Source organism: Hydractinia symbiolongicarpus, chromosome 2, assembly GCF_029227915.1.
Source record: "Hydractinia symbiolongicarpus strain clone_291-10 chromosome 2, HSymV2.1, whole genome shotgun sequence".
NCBI lineage: Eukaryota > Metazoa > Cnidaria > Hydrozoa > Anthoathecata > Hydractiniidae > Hydractinia > Hydractinia symbiolongicarpus.
The window spans coordinates 6063439-6085752 of NC_079876.1; the positions used below are offsets into that span (position 1 = coordinate 6063439).

General features: G+C 33.1%; 1 protein-coding gene and 1 long non-coding RNA gene across 3 annotated transcripts; one reads left to right on the top strand and one right to left on the bottom strand.

The window, feature by feature from the left end:
- Window positions 1–6469: 6469 nt before the first annotated feature.
- LOC130628723 (uncharacterized) lies at window positions 6470–11930 on the bottom strand. 2 transcript variants are annotated; one of them, XR_008981854.1, is made up of 4 exons: window positions 11453–11930; window positions 11249–11363; window positions 10629–10978; window positions 6470–8208 (listed from the first exon to the last, which is right to left on the bottom strand). It is a non-coding gene; the product is annotated as an uncharacterized LOC130628723 (long non-coding RNA). The 2 variants fall into 2 exon arrangements; XR_008981853.1 differs by lacking the exon at window positions 10629–10978.
- Window positions 11931–12123: 193 nt separating this feature from the next.
- Window positions 12124–21419, top strand: LOC130628714 (Krueppel-like factor 12). Its single transcript, XM_057441701.1, has 3 exons — window positions 12124–12567; window positions 18552–19464; window positions 20566–21419. The coding sequence occupies exons 1-3, from the start codon at window positions 12466–12468 to the stop codon at window positions 20748–20750; spliced, it is 1200 nt and encodes a 399-aa protein (XP_057297684.1). The 5' UTR covers window positions 12124–12465; the 3' UTR covers window positions 20751–21419.
- Window positions 21420–22314: the final 895 nt, after the last annotated feature.

The following is a 22314-nucleotide window of genomic DNA, read 5'->3' on the forward strand; positions in this document are numbered from 1 at the left end:
ACTATACTATTTTTTACCGGGAAAATTTGTCGGATTCTATTTTTTAAATATATACACATTTTTTAAAGCTATACTCAGTTATGACCTCAAATGAGCGATTCAACAATTTTCTAACAAAATTGATAAAAAATTGTTGATAAAACATTCGCAAAAACATTTTTTTTGGAAATGCTGATCCTATTGAGCATGATTAAATAACCATGATAAGTTTTTGCTTATAATTCAAAAATTTAAAGAATAAAGCTACGGAATATCGAAGAACTTTATACAAGAAGTGTTTATCTACTCTACAGTTTTATCCATACCAGAGTTTTAAGTTGATTAATCTACTTGACAGGTTCTAAATATATTAATAATTGGTCAAAGTTACTCCACGGTAAGATTGTGCGCAACATTTAATTGTTTCGTTACATCACATTATTAACCAGTCTTTACGCTCCAGTACAGTCCCGAACGCATGGAAACAAGCAAAAATCGTCCCATTTTTTAAATCAGGAGACACAAACAAACCTGAAAATTATCGTCCAATTTCAGTGTTGCCAATACTCTCTAAATTATTGGAAAAAGCAGTACACGCAATTAATGGAATTTTTAGAAAATGAGAAATTACTAAATGACTCCCAATTTGGCTATAGAGCTCAACGTTCAACATATCTTGCAACAACCCTACTTGTTGACGAAGTAAGACAAGCTGCCGAGAATGGAAAGTTAGTTGGAGCGCTGTTCCTGGATTTAACTAAAGCGTTCGATACGATCAGTCACGATGTAGTCTTAAGAAGACTTTCATATTACAGTGTTGACAATGTAGAATTGTTGTGGTTTACAGATTATCTTTTTAACCAATTACAAGTTGTTAAAGTTGGCAATCGAACATCAGCAAGTTTTAATGTCGTAAATGGAGTGCCGCAAGGATCGATACTCGGTCCTATACTATTTTTAATATTTTTTAATAATCCCCGGTTTGTAAAATAAACTTTGTATCATTTTAGATAAAGGCTTGTTTAATGGTGATATTCAGTTAACTTCAGAACAGAAAAAAAGGATCATGAATCGCAATCAGAAGAGGGCCGCAAGAAAAACAGGCTTATGGACACAAAACACTATCTGCTACAAAATTGACCAAAAAAAATTGCGTAAGTGTGACATTCTAAAAAAATTCTAAAAAATAAATAAAGGTTATGTTAACTATTCAAAATAAATTATTTTAGCCAAAGACATGAGAAGATCCATAAAAAGGGCAATAAACAAATTCCAACAGGCATTGAAAAACTGTGTACAGTTTATTAACTTGAGAAATAATAAAACATTGGAAGAGAAAATTAGTAAGGAAAAGTATCATGGTGAACCCGTCCCTCATATCTTCTTCACAAGAAATCATATAAATGACACGTAAGTTATCACATTTTAAAACAATAGCCGCTTATAAATCTACTTGTAAATGTTATTTTTCGATTTCCAATTGTCAAAAGCAGCAAAAGGAGCGCGTAAACTTTTAAAGGCCAAAAGCATGTAAGCATGAACGTTGGACGTAAAAAATTATTTCTGTTTAAGAAAATAAGTCTTCTCAAACTATTATAGTTGCTGAAAGAAGAAAAAGAAAACAAAACAAAGAAGTATGCAAAAAGTAAAACGACTGTATCAAGAAGGAAAACTGAAAAAATAATTCAATTTTCTCGTTTAAGATATAAAATTGTATGACAGTCAACTTTTGTTCAGTATTTTCGTATGTCACCTAGATCATATTTGTCTGTTCACCATCCATCTTGAATTAAAAATGATCGTTTGGATGGCTCTTGCAAAAAGTTGTTTATATGACGTGGCTTGGAGCATTTTAATTGGATACCACTTTGAAAACGCGCGGAAAAGTTAGAGTCGACTTTTGAAACCTCGCTGAGCGGACCGCTTTTAGCGGGTTTGGAACTTAAAGAACAATAGCCGCTACGCTCAGCGCGTTTAGAAACGCGTAGTGGAAATTCGGCTTTAAATACTCTAGAAATACCTATTTTACATTTGGGATTACTTTTGCGTAACTTTTATGTTTAGTTGTAAACAGTTTTTTCAATTTTATCGTGATATATAATTATGTTGTTATTACAAACGCATAATTAGCAAACAAACGCACGTGCTATATACCTTTGCTAACAAAAAGAAGAAAGTTTATATCTCGTTTTAAAACAATTTTTGTATGATGTGTTTATACAAAGTTAATTTTAAACCTACTATTCCTGCTTTGATGTAGCGGGTGTTGGTCTTACGCTGGAAGAGTTGAGAGTACCGGTAAAGTTCCCGGTCAACAAATTCTACATTCTGGCAACGGTTGCGAAGATAGTATGTTACATGAGATCGCTCATGCTGTTGGATTTTGGCATGAACAGAGCAGACCAGATCGCGACAAATATGTGAGAGTCATGGTAGGAAACATAAAGGACGAATACAAAGGACAATTCAGTAATAGCTTATGATATATATTTTTTTGCTTACTAAATTTCTCAACAAGTGCCTAAATTTTACTAGCGGTAAAAAAATTTATGAGGAAAAAGGTGCAAGATTAAGGACATAAACTTTAACGTAAGAACTTTTTTGGAAACTAAGAAAAGCCTGTCGCGAAATAAAATTAAAGAAAAATGTAAGAAAACAACATCAATTTTTTTCTACGTATCGCTTTTTCCAATTTATCACCTTGAACGCACTAGAGATTACTACTTATTTGACAAAAAATTAAAAAAATTCGCCATTTGAAATTTATCTGTAATGTTGCTAAAAATATATTTACGCGAGTTTTTTACTCTAAAATAAATGTAAAAAAGGGAAGGAATATCAGCAGTCGCAAAATAAATAGATCTTTTTCTGATTAGATAAATCATCTGACGAAGCCGTTGACAGCATGGGTTACGCTTATGACTTTCAGTCAATTACACATTATGGCAAGTATTTTTTTTCGAAAAATGGGAAGAAAACATTAAAGGCAAGAAGGAAATATCGTAAGTTCGCGAAAGAAATGGGACAAAGATCTTATCTGAGCTTACTAGACCATGCTCAAATGAGAGGCATGTACAAATGTAACAAGATTCCAAGTCTGGAAAGCAAAAAAGTGTGTGTTAGCAAGAAAACTAAAGGTCGTGATTACAGAGGTAAGTTAGACTACACAGAACATGGAGTTATGTGCCAATCTTGGAACCATCAATATCCACACTCCCATAATTATACTTGCAAAAAGAAAAGAGAAGGGCTTGGAAGACACAACTATTGTCGCAACCCTTTTGGTCAGAAAGAACGGCCATGGTGTTTTACGACATTAACTGGTACTGTATGGCAGTACTGCGATTTAAAGCTTTGCGACGATTAACAATCCGTATACCGGAAGAAAAGTTGTGAAAACTGTTTATTTTTACTTGCTAGTAATAATTTACCGAAATATTATTTTGTTTTATTTTATATTATGTAGGATTATGTATGAATGATAACTAGATATTAAAAAAAAGGTTGCGAAGCATTTCGCAAGTTGCAAGCAAAAATAAAACTATCCTAAACTTTGTCCCTAGCGCTTCTTGTTTCTTTGGCGCTAACATCTTCCGAAATACATCAAAATTGAATATCATAGCGTAGAAAAATCCTGGGGACGAGGTAGGAAAATGAACGCTCTGCAGAAAAATTCATTGCGCAAAAACAGTTTGTTTTTTTTTTGCGAATAGACTGCGCGATTATTTGATGTGCGTGGGATATTCTTTTCAAAATGTGCGAAAAAATTAGATCACACGAAACTAACAAAAACGAATAGCGCGTGTTAAAATTTTGTACCGCCTTTTCCCACAGAATGATAAAAGTAAAGAGCGCAATACAAAATTACACTTTTAAAAGTATTCCGAAAAATACATCGAGTTGTACAACCCACAGAAGTTGGTCCTAACGTTAACGATTTCGTAAATGACCTTACAACAAAACAGTATTTTTTTTCACGTGCTGTGAAGATATCAGCTTTATGCGGGTGTATTTTTAAGAAAACGCATGATTACGGTGCGTTATATTATGAACCCCCCAGAAAAATGCAGAGCTCGATAAACTGTTTTTTGTTCCAATCTAAAAACTTGTTTCTCGAGAAGGAGTTGGCCAATTCTTGCAGAACTTTTCTTGTAGAATGGAATATATGAGTTATAATGTGGCGAACTTCAACTAAGAACTAATAGCTATACATTCAAGTTGGAATTCTGAAAAAATTTAGCAGTTTATATCATTTGAAAACTAACTTTGGTTTTCAATAATCCACCTTGCGGCTATTGGAAACAAATTTTGTAGGAAACAAGAGATTTTACACAACAAATGTTGTGGAGATGCAAGTACAATTTATTGAAAACCAAGCTTTATTTTTTATCAAGTTACCAAAATATATAGACCTATAAGTCAACTATTTAACAACATTATTGCAAGCCATCAATCATAGATGACACTTATGAAGTCACAGAAAAAAAGGCGAGACAAATTTTAGGCCAATATTGCAACTCTTTAAATTCTCATTGTAAGAAAAACTCTCTAAGAATCGTTTTGTCATTTCGTCTTATTTTAATATTTCAATTATTCTATCGAAATGCAGGAAATGAAAATACAGTAAACTCTCGGATATAACAAACCTGCAAAGGGAGTAAAAAAGTTCGTTATATCGAGAGTTCGTTGGATTTAAAAGTGAAATAACCGAAAGAAGTTCGTTCGAATATTTGTTTACATGATAGAATGTCACAGGCATTAAGTCTTTTTGTTTGCACACACGTTTTTTTACCAACATGTTTTCTGCAAGACGTCTATGCAAGATGCTCATGTAAGATGAATAGTCTGTTATAAGGACAGTAGAATATTTCTGAGTCATTTAATTTTTATTTTCTGTAGTATAACAGCAAGGGAAATGGACTTTGGTTCATTATATTGAGACGTTGACATCGGGCGTTTGTTTGTTATATTGAGATTCCACTATGTTACACATTGCCTCTTCTCTATATTAATTTTGTCCAAATTTTGGCTGTTTGTTGACATATGTGCCAAAATTGACATACTTTTACACGGTTGTTGTGAATAAGTCCTTGTTTAAAAAGTAACTTTGAGACTTTTGAATTCAATCTCGTCCCCATTCGCCGTCCGGAGATAAAAAAAAGAGACAACAGGCGCTGGCAACGAGGTTGTGTTTAGTTAAGTTTATGCAATGATGGATAAAGTTAGAGTCAAGTTGGTTGTTGAAATTCTTACCAGAAATTCTTAAATTATTTTTATTTTCTTGTGTTAAAGATGGTTGAGTGTTGTGCATTCTAAATTTTTAAAGTAAATACTTTTTCACGCCAGGTATAAATCGTACATAAGCCTTTTATAAGCTACAATTGTACATTTAGCATGATTTAATGGAGCACTAGGGAAGTCTAGCCAGCAGGCTTCTCTTACATTCGTATTCTTGCTAACATTTTCATTTCTTATTCTTTTGGATATTAATCTTCATCAAACTGACTTATATCTGAACACTTCAGCTTCTGGGTTTCTTGTAGCTAGCTAGCAACGTGACAATTTCTTCATGTCACTAATCAACTAATGAACAAACTGCGACACACTTTTGTGATAAATATTTGACTGTTGCTGTCATTAACTTTCAAAACTGTTACAGACAGACATTAACTTTCCACAAATTAAAAAAATGATGAATGACAGTTTTAGCCTAATGGGTTAAGGACAAGTTGTGAAATTACGAGAACTTTCTCCGCAAAATAAAATTCTGGAATAAGTAATAAGGACTTTTACAAGTATTTACAAATTAAAAATTGCCGAACGGTATTATTAATTATTAAATCGGTATTATTAATTATTAATTGGTTTACTCCTTTTTAAAATGAATTTTCGACTTGTATTAGACCATAATAACTATTAGTTTGATAAGAATGATTAGAGAAATTAATTTGGAGCATCAAATGAAGAATTATGTCAAAATATGACTTATGATGATATAACAAACATTTGCAGATTATGAACGTAAGATAAGTGTAGAGTTGTAGATATTTTATTATAGGCCATCAGGCCATCCTCTTTTAATATACCTGCTCTGATAAACAGTCACGTTATTCATCTCTCTTGGTTTACTGCTTGTTTGCATTATGTAAGCTTAAGGGCATCAAAGTATACACTTACTGGACTTTGACTTTACAATAAGCACAGTCATGCTCAGTCATACAACTTGTAAAATATCTTTAGAAAAAGCGATAACCAGCTACAAATATGGAAAATGTAAGTCTTGTAACAAAGAGCAAAACAGGAATGAGAAAATCCAATTATGTAAGCAAAAAACAGACTGGTTTAAGGGGTCATTGATTCTTGAAGAAAAATTCTGAGTTTACTTGAATATTTTCTGATTTAAATTATCTCAATTTAAATTCAAGAGCGTACTGGGATAAAACAGTCTGCACTGAAATAATATCTACATGTAAGAGTTACTTTTTTGAATCAAACTCTTAAAATACTGAATATTTTAGTAAAGATCATTGGTAATGTCTACATGATGTAAAAGTATTTTAAAATAATTTAATTAAAATACGAAAAAATTATTCAGTTTCTGATATTTAAATACCAGAGAGTGCCCAATAGCGCTTATGTGCAGAGTTAAACGTGCTTATTGGTATCTAAATTCTGCTCTTGTAGTAACTTGTACCCAGGGGAGAGGGGGGCATAAAGTGCCCGCGGTTCATAAATCCGGAAATACTTATGCCTGGATGATAAAGTTTGGCATATTTGTAAAAAGTCTAACTACAAACATATTTAAAGTAAAACAATAAATTGATGTTGTTATTGGGATTAAAAATGATATCATATTTGTAATAAAGTTTGTTATTTCTGAATGATAAAGATGAAAGCATCTGATGTTCTTGAATATTTATGTTCATGTCATTAAACTTGGTAGCTACAAAGTTGGAATATGGCATTTGTAGATTTCCAAGTAATGGATACACTGTTATGACGTTATTGGAATGGAATGATCTTTCCTTTAAATGTCTGTTAGCCCTGTGAGCCATCTATCTCATTAGCTTAGTACACCTTAGTAACCACCTGGTAACGGAAATATATGTAATAAATAATTACATCACTCATACAAGCAGATCAGCACATTCAAAAATTTACAAAAGTTACCCCTGTCTGAAGAATGTAATACTTCGCAAAGCATACATTACAAGCTTCGATAAAAGTTAGCAAAAGACACAAAGTCTGCAGTATTTGTCAAACAGAACATTGACGACCTAAGATAATAAACCTCCAACCGATATGCATATATTTTTTTTCGTTTAAAACATTGCATGTCCGATTAAAGAAAAACACTTGAGTTAAGATATTTGGAATTTCTTAAATAACTTAAATTCCAATGCTTTTATAGTTCGTATTCAAAACTGTCCAAGAATATCTAGATATAAACATAAGAAGTGCGTAATACACCTGTCCACACCTTGCTCTCCATCGCATATAATAAAATGTAGGCCATCGTAACCTTTTCGTGAGGCGTGTGCCTGCATATCATAAGAAAGTGACACTTGATAACAAAACATTCATCATTTTCTATCGTTCTTGTTAAACGCATCTCTAGCTGAATGCACAGTGGAGGGATATTTTTAAAACCATCTTCCATGAAGTGATATTTGCCATGAATAACGGACACGACATATTACTTCTTGATACCATATTAGGAAATGTCATTTAGAATGACGTCATCGCATGATCGCATAATAAATATTGCGTGTACTTAGAGGATTACGTGCTTTTTCTTTCTTCGTACGTAGAAGGTTGTGATGTAACTGAGAGAAAATAACAACCCTAACCTTTAGTTGTCAGAGATATGACCCCGTTTTTTTAGGTGGTACAATCTATGGTAAAATTCTAGCCTTGTGGTGCAAAAATAATATTTCAAGAATTTAAATTTTTCATTGTATAGTTTAGAAATTAAGTAAAGTCTTCAGCCAGGCTTTATTCGGGTCTGTATCCACCTCGTTTTCGTGTTGACAGTTTCTTAGCGTCAAATGATGTCATTTCGTAGTGTTGTGTCGTTGTGTCAAGGGAATGACCGGTAGTGATACAGAAACAACATTTATTTTGATGAATTCGTCTTCATTTATGGATGGGGTGGTGTCATTGAAACACAACTGTATTCTTAACAATAAGTTACTTTTAACATCAGTGGTTATTCGCCAAGTTTTGTATCTGAAAAATAAGAAAAAACAAAAATGCGCATCTCAAGCAGAATGCAATCTTTTTTATATCGTCCATATGTGTTTACTTTTATCACTGGATAACATGATAACCAAGTACCTTTTTAGTCTTGTCACGTTCACACAGCGCATTTTTTAGAATGTTCAATTTTTTCTGTGTTGTTATTGGATGCACACACTCAAGTTGCAATGGAATTTTGAAAATTGTTTTCTAACTAAATTTTTGTGTCCTTTTTGTACGGTGCAGAAGGCAGATTTTTCTAATTTCGTATTGTGTCGAAACCACCCAGGATGTACTGGAGAGAAATGGCGATACGATTTCCTGTGGTAAAATTTGCTATAAAAAGATATGCTTGATATTTTCATCAAAATATTTTCTTTTGATTTAACATAACTTTCAATCCTTCCCTATCAGGATTTTTAACTTCTGCTCTTCCGTTTTTATTAAGAGCTATTGTTGTCACCGTGCAGCAAACAGAACAAAAAAATGGTAGACGCTAGGCACAGATCTTATGCTACCCTTCCCACTGACTTTTTAAAAGTTACTGGAACTTGTTTAGAATGGAAAAAACTTTTGCAGTTGGAACTTTTGTTGTAAAATAAAGTCACGTGGTTATCTACTTTTAGTAAAGCTAATGCATCCATTAAAAATAAATTTATTTTGTTCATACCTTTTACATAACTCTAAGAGCAAGATATCTCTTTGACCTTGTTGCTTACAATTTATTTTAGCGTTCAGCTCTGCTAGCTCATTTATGTTAGGTTGTGTTACTTTTCTTTTTGGTTTAGCTTGCATCAGCCGTATTCGTCTGAGACATTATTAATGGTTTCTATGTTTTAAATGTTTAGATCGCCTCGGGTATTGTGAGTGTGTCCAGGAAATAGAGAACAACGATATTACTGACTAAATTAACTTTTCGAAGTGGCTACAAGTACGTGACCGTATTTTAATTTTTTTTTTTTTTGCTACAAGTACGTGAATGCGTAAAATGCTGGTCAGCGTACATAAAATCACCGCTGACGCCCTTTGCGCGTGGCGTGGAGAATATTGCAGAAGGTGTGAAATAGCATTCCCCCTGAGTTATTTACAAGTGAAAGAATTGTTGTTGATTAAAAAAATTAATTTATTGAAAATGAATGTTAGTAACGAGTTTTGTAGTTTTGACGAATTGCTAAGGCTATTAACGAGCATGAAAAGTCAACTTTTACGCAACTGTATGTAAGGAGTTCAGGATATGTAGAAAGTGCAGCAAAAAGAGCTAGCAAGAAAGTTTTTAAGGAAGAGTTGAAGTATGCAGAAATAGACTACGCTAGCATTCATGGGGGGAAAGAATTTAAATCAGCTTCTACTGGAAAGCGCAAACATAATCCGTAAGTTTTTTTTATATATATTGCTATCCGTATTTTTTTCGTTTTAAATATTATTTTTCTGTGAAGTTCTGAATTCTGGGCGGTAATTTCCCAAAAAAATTTTTTGCTTAGTTACATAAAAAACCCGGATCCGACCCTGGTGACTTCTAGAAAAAAGAAATACGTGAGTGCCGTACTTCCAGCAAAAGAAAGTAAAAGTACGGTCACGTACTTTTAGCCACTTCGTTAACTTTTACTGAAGTAAGTAATTCAGTCATACATGACACCTAATGTTTTGGGAACAAAGTTAAAACAACATATTTTTTATTTTGCTAAGCTATCTACCTAGCTGTCTGTCTAAAATTTACTAAACCTGTTTTTTACTAACACAGGGCAGACAAATGACAAAGGTTGGCAAAAATATTAAATCTGTGTTGGATTTCTCGAATACACTGTACATAAAAGGTCTACATGTTTATATTGATCAAACAAATATTTATATTTATTGTTTATGTGAAGTGACTGCATATCAAAATACATGCTTTATGTTCATCTAATTCCGTAATCTTTATCTCTTGTTTACTTTTTAGATATTATTAAAATAATCTTCCTCTTTAAATGTTTATCCTTTAAAAGTGTTTCCAGGAGTGACTATTAGTTAGCATCAAGCAAATACTATATTGACAAAAAATACGTTTTATTCGTGCACACCTGGTAACGCTGTACGAAGCGCCTGCCTACTTTTTATCTGCTAAATCTACTAGTACAAAAAGTAAAACATTGATACACAAAATCACTTTTATCTTTCTTACAATTTGACTGATGAGTGAAAATAGAATTTTTAGGTAGAACTTTACTCGACAAATTTAAGCGACAAAATATAACGACAAATTTATTGACCATAAAAAACATAGTGGACGAATTTCGAAATGTCAAACTTTGACCTGTGAAACTCATTGGAGATGAACTTAACCTCACGAGACGTTTCAGTTTAGTAAAGAAACCGTTAAAAAAAAGGTTTTTTGTATCTTGAATATATCATATTTCCTTTTTAAACCTTACCTTAGGTGATTCTTCTCCAGTATGTTCAACCCCGTCCCCAAGACGGAAACGATGCTTTATTAGAATCAAACAAAACAGTGAGTGAGGTTGCCCTGTCTCAATGTTGGTACATCGCAACAAATAAATTGTGCCATGTATTTTTTGACGTATTTTGTGACGCAACGATTAGGCTGGGTTACACATCGGTTTCTTTATCGATTTATGTTAATACCCATAACATTCAACACAAGTGTGCCCATGATAGTATCAATAGTTGTTTCATTTTTTCAATGTTGGAACAAATTTGATTTAGTTTTGTATTTTTTCATTCTCGACCCCAAACCTCTTTTTGAAACAAACATCAGCTTTATCTAAAAAAAACCTAGGGACCCTAGTTTGCTTGTATGTTGTCATCTTTTTTTGTAGGCACCCAATACGTCTATTAACATGCTCCTAAGTTTTCACTTTCGCAAAAAGCGAAATTATTTCTGTTCTAAAATCCATTTTCAGAGGTCATGGAGAGACTGTTCAAATTTTCATTATAAGCCATACGTCATTTCGTGTAAGTTTTTAACTTAATGTCATAATTATCTTATAATTGTCAAGCAATTCACAGTTCTTCTGAGAGTAAAATATATTACCTTTGTAACACCAGTTTGCTCGATTATTCAGAACACTTTAGATATTTTCCCATAGAAGGTGTTTTGAAGATGTTTTGTATACAAAACGTATAAAAACAAATTTGAATTAAAAATTCTGAAAAGAAAGAAAAAGAATAATGAGTAGTGAAAGAATAATAGAGAAAAATAATATATTAAAAGTTTTAAAAGTATTTACGCTTGAACCTTTTTTTTTAGTTTCGTCAGATTTATTCTATTTTCTCTTTTTGTCCATATTCATAAAAACGTTACTTCAAACATGATACCAGATATTTATTGATGGTTAAACGCATCAGAACAACGCACAAAAATACATGTGCATCAATGCAAGGTCCTATCTCCATGCAAAGCAATTACATCTTACAAAGAATCTATTTTGAAGAACACAATCTAAATTAAAGTTCTTTTCATGCTGGGGATTTGTCTAATTTTAAGATAAATGATTTTAAAATATTTTTTAATTATTCAACAGTTTGTTTACAAAATATGCATGTTACTTCTCGGGTAGCCATTTTCATTTATTTTCTTATGGTTACAAGTAGAATTTCGGGTGTTTATCCAACACAAAAAATTTAAAAAATACTTCTCAGACAGCCACACAACAAAACATTCATTTCTCTATCTTTTTTATTGTGCTATCGGAAAAACATTAAACTCTCCTCCTTCTCATTAATTGCTACAATAAATAACAAATAAAACGCTTAGTGTAAAAAAGCACTGCGGTGAAGTTCAGACGCTTGGGTTTCATTGTTTTGATATGGTGATTCCCCCATTAAAAACAATTCACAGTTAATCGCTATAGTATAGAAAATTTCTACATTCTAACTTTCTTGACATTCCTCTTTCTCAAGGCCTTGTTAATGGTCGGACTTGGCATCGTTTTGTGTTAGAGCTACTTTTGGAGATTTCTTTCAACATTAATAATATATTCTTATACATTTTCCTTTTCGAATCTTCTCTTTATCTTTGACTTTTCTTTCATCTAACCTTACATCATAACTTAGTCGGACAGACAGATCTCTGTACAACTTTCTTCAACTTTATTTCAACAGAGGAAGAATAATTGCAAGTTACAGATTTTACATCAACAAGAACAAGATAATTTTACAAAAATTGGATAATCTTTGCGACAGATATTTTTGTAAACAAAGTAATCATTGCTTAAAGAAATTTCTTGTTTTGGAAAAGTATTGAGAACAATGAACAGCGTAGCTGATCCAGTTCTAGCTTCAACAGCTAATGTTTTTACAAAACGAAAACATTCAGTAGAAGATTCGGAATGGGGTTATGATTTTCAAGCGGTATGTACAGTTGTTAAATCAAAAAAAAATTTAAGTTTAGCTATCGATTATATTGTATTCCCGAAAGAGTCGCATGTTTTAATTTTTTTTTTTGTTTACGATGTACTAAACGCGAATTGCTTTTACATTTTTTATATTTTTTGGATTATATGTTTGTTTGTTTGTTTGTTTGTTTGTTGTTTGATTGTTTCTTTGTATTTCCGGTATATATTTTTTCTTGATTTGTTTATTGTTGTTTTCTTACTTTTATTTTTTTTGATCCCATTTCTAAATTGGGGTAATTGACTAATTAGTCATGTTACCTTTTAAACAAAACTCGAAAGATTGATTTTTTGCGAAAGATAATTTAACAGAAAACATAGCTTCAAACTTTTCTGTACACCACTCCCCCTATGACGCAAAGTAAAGCTATGAACTAATATTTTTTTAGCAGTTTTACAACATTATCAAAACAAATAAAATTTCGATAGTTTTTGGCTAAACTTTTTTTTATGAATCAAATATATAATTCGATAAAAAAAAGGGATTTATAAGCAATTAAACATGTTATTATTAATTAAAATTGTTTAATAATTATAAATATCAGTTTTTATTGTTCCATTTTTAAAGGGATTGTTGTTTTCGAAATTGATTATTTTAGCAGCAGAGATCAGATTGCGACTAAAAAATCAACATTTAAAATCAACTTCAATTAAACTTTGTAAACTTCTCGACTCGGTTTACATAGTAGCGTGTCTGACTTTTTAATGTCTGACTTTTTCGCCGTTTTTTTTTGTGTTTTCGCTAAAAAATTAAAACAAATAAAAACACAAACATATTTGAACCAACTTGGCTCCCATACTCAGCCGGTAAATCACAAAATCAAAAATCTGAAATAAAGTTTCTTTCTCCATACTCCACGTCTGAGCGAAAGAGTCTGGGTACGAATACGTTAAATATGATAATACATCCACCATCAAACTTCAATCTAATCCGTTCGGATTCTTCGTGTCATTGTAATACATGGGTGACTCGGTTATGAACCCAAGAGGTTATCCAAAGTTTAACCTTTTTTCCTGGGATGGAGGTTAGTGTGTAGTTTCTCTTTAAAAATTCATTACTAGAAAATGTGTTTTTATTTTTAAGCTGTAAGTTTTCATTTAATTTTCCAGGTGCTAGAATATTCACTTTATTTTTTCCTTTAATATTTTTTTTAACAAAAGCCCAAGAATTGAAAAGTCTTGTTTGTTAAGAAGTGTGTGAAGAAAAACTTAGAAGTTATATATGAAAAAATAAAGAAAAAAAACTTCACAAGGCTCCGATGATGAATATAGAAATCGACAAACAAAGAGTTATGTCGAGTTTGAATACCATTCTGTAAAATATTTCAACAACGTGTTACTTTGGTGTTTATGTTTTTGCTTTTCTCTTGTTTACAACAAAGTTTTTAACTCCGAGCAAACGAAAAATGTAGCGTCACGTTGCGTTATCCCGTCGCGCTATCCTGTCGCGCTGTCACTAAGGCCAACGTTTTATCATAACAAACATTAAAACACACACGAGAATGTGTAACAGTGAACAAACGCTTTTCTTGTGTAAAATAATTACACCATAACAACGGAAACTAATTTTTATTTGCTCATCAACTTTTAATTTACCTAATTTTGAACTTCGTACGGATCAATTTAATGCTAAAATTAGCCTTTCAGGAAAACCTTATTACACAACCACCAGTCTAGTGTTATTAATAATTTCTCGCATTCTCCCCCGAGCAGCAGAGGTTAGATTTTACGCTTGATATGGCAATTTTACCGTGAACGACTTGTATGGGCACGTAACTTTTGTATTCAGGCACATACCCCTATCTAGTCATTTCCGCCTTATGTCACATTGTTTAGTGAAATGAGCAAAGCAATAAAAAACTCACCTATTATAACTACGTGCTATTTTAGTGATCTTGTTACGTGACCACATTTATAATGGGTTGTGACGTCACAATAATTTTACATGCGAACCTTGGTTGCGCGCATCTCTTGTGTTTTCTCCCTTGATATTTTGTTGGTTTTGATTAGCAAATGAAGCCATAGATTAATGCTAAAGTATTTTTTTATTATCATATGATAGATAAATTTCGCAAAAAACTAATTTCCAAGAAAATTCAAATTTCTTGGAATTTTCTTAAAGCCTTTCTCTCAATATGTGATTATATATTTTGTTAATTCACAATATAGTCACGTGTTTTGAAATGGAATTTATGTCTAACCTTGATATAAAAACATTGTTTAACCCTCACTAATCCATGTAATGTTATATGCAGCTTTCAAAGCTGTTAAAACAAGTATCTATCTGTTTTTTAGTGTTTTGTTAAGTTGTCTTAAGAAACTCACAGCGGCAAGTTTACATACAGTACGATTCACTACGTTCAGATTTGAATCTTGTTTTTTTTCTATCCCCTCCTGTGTTTACCTCTCTGCTATCGACTTGGAATAAATATTTTGAAGAGATAACTGAAGGGGAGAGTGAGGAGTAAAGAAGAAACCATTTCGACGTTTGAAAGAAAGATTTAAATCATTTTATAAACAAGATCAGTGAATCTTAATTTGGTTGTTTGTTTATTTTATTTGTGACCTATGAGTTTGAGAGATTTTTGAGCGAGTGATTTTTTTATTATCTCCCAACGGTCAGGGTTTGTGTCCTCGTTTTCATTTGGAGATTTTCAACATATTGACAACAGATGATAGCAAGCTTTATCACTCCCTTTTGTTATGGCTTCTGTATCACAACAATATTTTCGACAAGTTAAAACATTAAGTGTGTTTATCTTTCCACGCATTCATCTTGACACACCTGTGAAGACATTGCACTCGTGAAAAGAATATCTCTGAGAAAAAAAATATTCTTTTTAGAACAGAACTTAGAACAACTTTGTTGCGGTGTCTTTCAAGTTTAGTGGCCATTTTAAATTTTAAAATCATTTTGTTTGTTTACATCGATTTATAATATAAATACTTCAATTTTAAAATTGAACATAAAACACAAGCAAGCTACAATTGGCTTTTTTGATTGGTGCCTTATAAACCGGTGTTCATGGCGTTTTCAATAACCTGTTTGCCTATGGATTAGAAAGTGGACATTTCTCCATGCCGGTGACACCCGCTGGAGAAAGCATTACATTAAGAACCGAAATAGAAGGAATGATATTCAAACTTTTTGTATAAAAATTGAAATTCGGAATTTCTGTGGTCAAACATGCGATTGATAAATTATGTACATTAAATGTATATGTTAGAAAAGAAAGGCGGCTTTACTAAAAAGTGTTTATTTATCATAAAGATACACCCTTTTAACACAATGATGCTACAAAATATTTTCCTTGTGAAATTTGTAGTTAGTCCTTCACATAGTCGTCACAGCAAACATATGAATATTGTTTAAAAAACGGGAGAATGCTGTTCAAAAATATTTACAGGTGAAAAAGCAGGATGTCTTCTTTGCATGCAGTATCTACACAGTTACGTAACAGCAAGCCTAACCTGGGCACGAGGTTGGCATTAAGAGTCGTTCAGTTGTTAATAGTTTTTAAAAGAGAACTTAAAACTTAATTTTGTTTTCAGAATGTTATAATGTTCTTCTAAATGCAAAATGGTGGGAGTTTTGTTTACATAAAAATGAAGAGATGGAGATTAAAAATGTCAGTTATGCTCTATCTTACTTGCTTTCGTTAACAAGAAATAAGTAGAAATAAAAAATTAGGGCTGTACTATATCTAATAGAATCGGTGCTTACAGGTTGCGCATTCAGAATGTTGGAGTATTCAGATGGCATGCTCTCTTTATGTACGCTCATTTGTCACTAATTAAAACAAAATTTTTAACCTAAGCGAGGAAGTGTTGAGTTTGAGATATATACCTGTAATTATTGCCCTAAGCGTGCTCATATATTTGTATTTCCGTACAGAGCACAATTAATAATGAAAGACACAATTTTGTTGTTAAGTGTGTTTTTAACTTTCGTTGTAGAAAGGGAAAATTTACTTAGAAAAGGGTAAGGTCATGCTCCTACGAAAACTCCATAAGGCTTAGTAATTGTGGAAACCACGCTGTGAGAGATCAGCTGATATGGAAACCAGGTCATGTAAATGTAATCCTGCAGCCTTCTTTATATCTGATAAATAAATAAAACAATTAATTGTAATCAGATTGTCTTATCAACGATCAAATATGCCCATATATGGTAATATTTTTGCAAAATGGCTAAGGATATGTTTGTTTTAATTATCGATGTTAAGTGGTTGCTACACGACCAAATTATATCATCCGATAGGAAATCTTTTGGTTGATGCTAATGACAATAAATGGTTAATTTTTATAATAATCTATTGAAGTTAAAGCGAAGACTTAACCTATACCTGGTTGCACTTACCACATTTTATTATTTTAAAACAAACAAATAATTAGAGACGATGGCTTCAACAGGACAGACATGTTGAACATATTCGACACTTTCCAGGTTCACATGACCATTTATTTGCGAACATATCCCGTTCGAATTTCTGGATATTAAGTCAAGAAGTTAAGAAGCACGTGGTCACATGGTAATTTTGGAGAGCACAATAGAACACCTTAAACTTGATTAGAAAAAAATCCTCTTTATCGTAGTTCATCCCTCGTTAAAACAAAAACAAGATTCTGAACTCTATATAAATTCTATATCCAATAAGTTATCGCAAGCTCTTAAAATGTTTTCCGAGAGGAGTGCAATTTTAATTTAGAAGGCTTGAAACAACTGACAAAAATTCATTAAGTCGCGTCAGCATTAAAAGGATACAATTTGTCGTGGAGATGTTTCCAAGTGTTATCTTGTCTAATATGTGAGCAAAGAAACACTTCACAAAGTTTCGACTTTTATAAAAAAAATTGACGTAGTGTGCACCTCATACTTAATGATGTTTAGACAATGTGAAACGAGCTCTATTTTATGACCTCTTTAGTAAATTTTATAACTTGTGTAAAACAGCTAAAAAAATAGAAGGATAGAATATACGTGTGGTATAACACAGTTTTGAACAGAACTAAAAAAACACAAGCCAAATTTTTTCATTTAAAAATTATAAAACTGCGATTAAACTCTCCTTGTCAGGTTTCTAAAAAAACACCGTGTATATACAGCCTTAGAAATGACTTATACCGTAGCCTTGACTGTAGTTTGTTTACAAAGTATTGGTGATTCCTCGGGCATGCGGTTAATGGCGATTCCCTCTATGCAGCTAAGTAAGGGATTACAAAACGCAATATCTTCTTCTCAAGTATCCGTAATAAATATCCGTATTTCCGATTTGCGGTTGCCACAAGACATGCAACTGCCATATTTTATTCCGGTTTCTTTACACGCCAAGCAAGTCATACATTTGTTGTACGGTTGGAAACGTTTCGTTTAGCACGTTGTTTTTTGTGTGCGTAGAAAAACATATGTACGTTTTCTTGGTGATTTGAAATCGTTAACCAGTGAAAAATCTATGGTGATAAACCTATGTCGCATTTTTGACAGAATCAGTTAAAAATGACTAGGCAATTAGGCTATACAGTCTAAATTAGGCTTTATACACTAATAGCTATGTTTGACCGGTTTATACGGAAAATTCGCTGCGTTGGTTGGCTAAAAAACCTTCACTACGGGCTTTATACAGCACTGTATAACTTTTAATACATACAGTCTCAAAAATCAACTTAATGTTGGTTTTAAAAAATTGTGAGGGCTGTTAATACGGAAAATAAATTTTGACTAAGTCACACCTCATTATAGTTGACTTGACTTGGTGATCGAATGAAAAAGGAGTATAAGTACGAGGTTTGCACATGATGTTCGGTACACGCTCTTTAAACAACCTATACGCTAATATCAGACATGCTTTTAGAGCGCTATAATTTATTACTCAAAACAACCACTTCCATACAACCGTGAAAAGAGATTACGTGTATGTAAATAAATTTTAATTTTTGTTTCAGCTTTGGGATGAGTTCGACGGTTCTTCTAGTGAAGAATCTCTTCCAGATAGCGTTGAAAATAACTTTACAGCCAACATTGATGAAATTTTTTCGAAGGATACGTTTCTCCCGAATGCAAAAATCAAACAAGAAGTCATCGATGACCCTCCGCCCACGGTTCATATTATTGACGACTATGAAATGAAACCGTTTCGGATAAAAACGGAAAACTTGGACGACGATTTCGATCGATGCAATACGATGGAGAGTAATGTAGACGGGTTACCACCCTCACCCACACCGTATTACGTTGAACCAAAGTTAGAAACTGCATCTGCTTTAGACAGTATTAATCATTGGACTAACGTGAACACCTCTTCGATGAACTACGAAGGACCAGTCGTAACAACAGTGATTCAAGATTCACAAACTTTGTTGAACATAAATCCAACGTGCACGAATTCATTAGCAGCCGTGCCGCCCCAACTGATATTAACCACCGTTACTCCTGGCGTTGGTCCCTCTGAGTGCTATCAGATAGTGACGCCACAAAGTACTGTACGCCTTGATAGTTATCCACCCAAGAATTATTGTATCATGACCAACCGTGGCCCAGTGGCGTTAAACTTGTCGGAGTTTACTCATGTCACGCAGGTCACTCAGGAAAACCATGCGAGACCGTTAATTATCTCCCCCACTGATATTGACCCGCATCTTATTGACAGACATTTAACTCAAATACGATCACCTCAGCAAACTAGACTGAGCGCTTTATACACAACCAAACCTAGGACAATAAGTACAACTGCCCAGGCTAATACGAACAATCAAGTACGCCGTGCAGCAGCGAGAACTCACAAATGTACGCATCAAGGCTGTACGAAAAGTTACACGAAGTCGTCACACTTAAAAGCTCATCAAAGAACTCATACAGGTATGTCATAAGAGTAGTTTCATTGGTTTCCTCTTACTCTACTAAGCAATACCGTTTCAAGATAGGTAAAAGCTCGATAATATGAGGCGCAACCTCGCCTTCCTGGGTCATGTGGCCCCAGAACCGTTATTACGGCGCGGCTGCAATCAAACTTACTAACAAGGCAAAAGTTCGTATTAGGCTGTCCTCATAATTAGCGAAACTTTGGAGGGTAGAATTTTAAAAATTGAATACAGATTTTACATCCAAGACTGTTTTAGATAAAATTTAAGTAAAGTTTTTAATAATGACATCATAACACACATTTCCTTATATGGTATTGTGTTGTTTTTTTTACGTCCGTGTTTTGTTTACAAACAGCGATTAACTTGGTCTATGTACGTCCGTTCTTAATATTTCAACATTGTCGCCTGCTGATTGGATCAAATTGAGCCAATAATCTCTAGGTATAGCGTTATCAAATCGGATAAAAATTTGTAATTTAATAATGGTAGCGATTGTAATTAAGCCAAAACAATGTGAACTGTTTATCAATAAGGTAATCCGGTTAAACATTATTGAAGATAGAGTTGAAATTGTTACGCAATTATTTTTTTTATCTACACTGACTGCGTATCTTGACTTGTTTTCTTCCCCTGCAAATATGTTTTGTCGTCAATGCTTTTGAGTTTGCGCCAAACATTAAGATCATCTTTCTCAACAAATGACTTGCGGTACAACTGTACAATCTATTTCACAATCCTTTTGAATGTATTATTTCGGTCTAAAATCTGACGTCAATTAAGTTGAGGACAAGAGAATACAGTTTTTTAGATTTTTAACTACTGCTAAAATTTCTGCGCTTTTAATAAATTTCAACAAAAGCATTTATTCAAATTCAAATTTATTGTAATACAAATGTTTAGTTCTCTTTGACTTACTTCATGAAAAAAAGAAAATGTTAATTAGCATCTTAGTCCCCAGCCCCAGCTTTTTAACAATGCAAAATGCCTGCCAAAAGAGGAATTCGAAATCAGAGCTGGGGAGTATTTTAAACGAACCTAATATCTGACAAACACATTAAACCCTATTTTTCTTCTAACTTTTTACCCTTCTCTGCAGGTGAAAAACCATACGCATGTTCTTGGACTGGCTGTTCCTGGAGATTTGCACGTTCAGACGAGCTGACTCGACATTTCAGAAAACACACTGGTCAAAGACCTTTTCGTTGTTTACGTTGTCATAGAACATTCTCAAGATCTGATCATTTATCTTTACACACAAAACGACATTTGGCAAACTGTTGAATACTTTTCACTTACTACATTTTCTCATATGCTGTTCTTGTAAGATTTGATTGGTTGCTAAGGCTGATTGACAACCAATCATGTGTGTCGTTCGGTTTACTTGCACACATATATATTTTTTTCATAAACATATTTATTTTACACTATTTTGCATCACAGAGGTCTATACGCGCACGCGCAGATTTAACCCCTGTCTCGTTTGCAGGCCTTAAAAGAGATCCTGGTGACGAATTGTTCGTTTGTTTGTTATATCCTTATTCGCATATTTTTAGTATTTAATTTTTTGACTAGCATTTTTTACATCATAGGATACTTTGCCCCGATTATTCAGTACTTGCAGAAACATACAAGCAAGGCAAACGTCTCTGTTAAATTGGATACCAGTTTGTTTCATATCAACCACACCGGCTTATATTTTCGTTTGAATCTAACAAAATAAAGAGATCTTAGGACTAAATAAATTATTTTTCTAGTTCTATTTTTCTTTGTATATATTTATTATAGCATAGCTAGCATTTTTTAAAATAAAAGAGTTTTTGTAAAAAACCACCTGGGCTTACACAGTTAATGGTGTGCTGTCCAGGGGATGTGATCTGTAAAATGTACATATATCATAATGATTTTCGAAATTGCGAAAATAATAATCTATAAAAAATCGTGTCATGATATTAATAAAAAAAACATGAGCTGAAACTTTTTCCGTTTTGATACCTTTTCAACAAACGGGCTTGTCAGAAACGTTTCCCGGTATATTGCATCACATATATAAAGCAACACGCATTTGTGTAATTAGACGTCATTTCGTGTCCTTCTTTTTTACCCAAAGTATGTGGACACACTAAAGTTCGTTTCCATTTGACAGCATTTTTCGCTATAACGCAAAAAGCTCACTCGCATGAAAATGAGGAGGCGACAGATGTCAAATGCAAATGACTGAAGAAAAAACCGTCACAACATTCAATATTTTTTGGATTTGTTAGTAAGAGTAAACATGCAAGTAATACGGAAGTAACTTATCAACCATTAAATAGTACCGTTTCTTTATGGCAACTCCCTGGTTCTTAAACAATGCAATGTTATTGTAAACTTAGCAAAGTTGTTTCGATACAACTGTTGTATAGGAGACAAAACACAAAAATGTATTCTATTCTGTACATATTTACACTCGTGAAAAAACTCACGGGGTCGCCCACAAATTATCTTTTCTGCGGGAGACCCGGGGAATAAAGCTATCGTAGCCATTTTGAAAATATAATATACGGTTACTTGTTAAGAAATATCCGAGTGATCCGGCGTTGAACCCCAGGTTGAGCGCTTAAACAGGTTAATCATACCGCACATCCAGGTCGAGCGCTGTAGTGCGGGTATACAGTACGTGGCAGATCCAAAGAAGCGCTCACAGCGATACAGCATTTCGGGTGGAACAAATTTATTAAAGCACAGTCAAAGCAGAAACACTCGGACAGCATTTTCTTGTTCTAAAGAGTAACGTAAATATTTAAAAACTAGTCGTTAGCCCGTGGAAAAATCCACGGGTTCGCCCGTCCTTTTTATACCGCATTGC

What these genes read in the sequence shown, in the direction of transcription:
- LOC130628714 (XM_057441701.1), top strand. Translation starts at nt 12,466, where the DNA reads ATGAACAGCGTAGCTGATCCAGTTCTAGCTTCAACAGCTAATGTTTTT. An exon ending in GGGGTTATGATTTTCAAGCG is followed by an intron (nt 12,568 to 18,551) that starts GTATGTACAGTT and finishes TTTTTGTTTCAG; the next exon opens with CTTTGGGATGAGTTCGACGG. An exon ending in TCATCAAAGAACTCATACAG is followed by an intron (nt 19,465 to 20,565) that starts GTATGTCATAAG and finishes CCTTCTCTGCAG; the next exon opens with GTGAAAAACCATACGCATGT.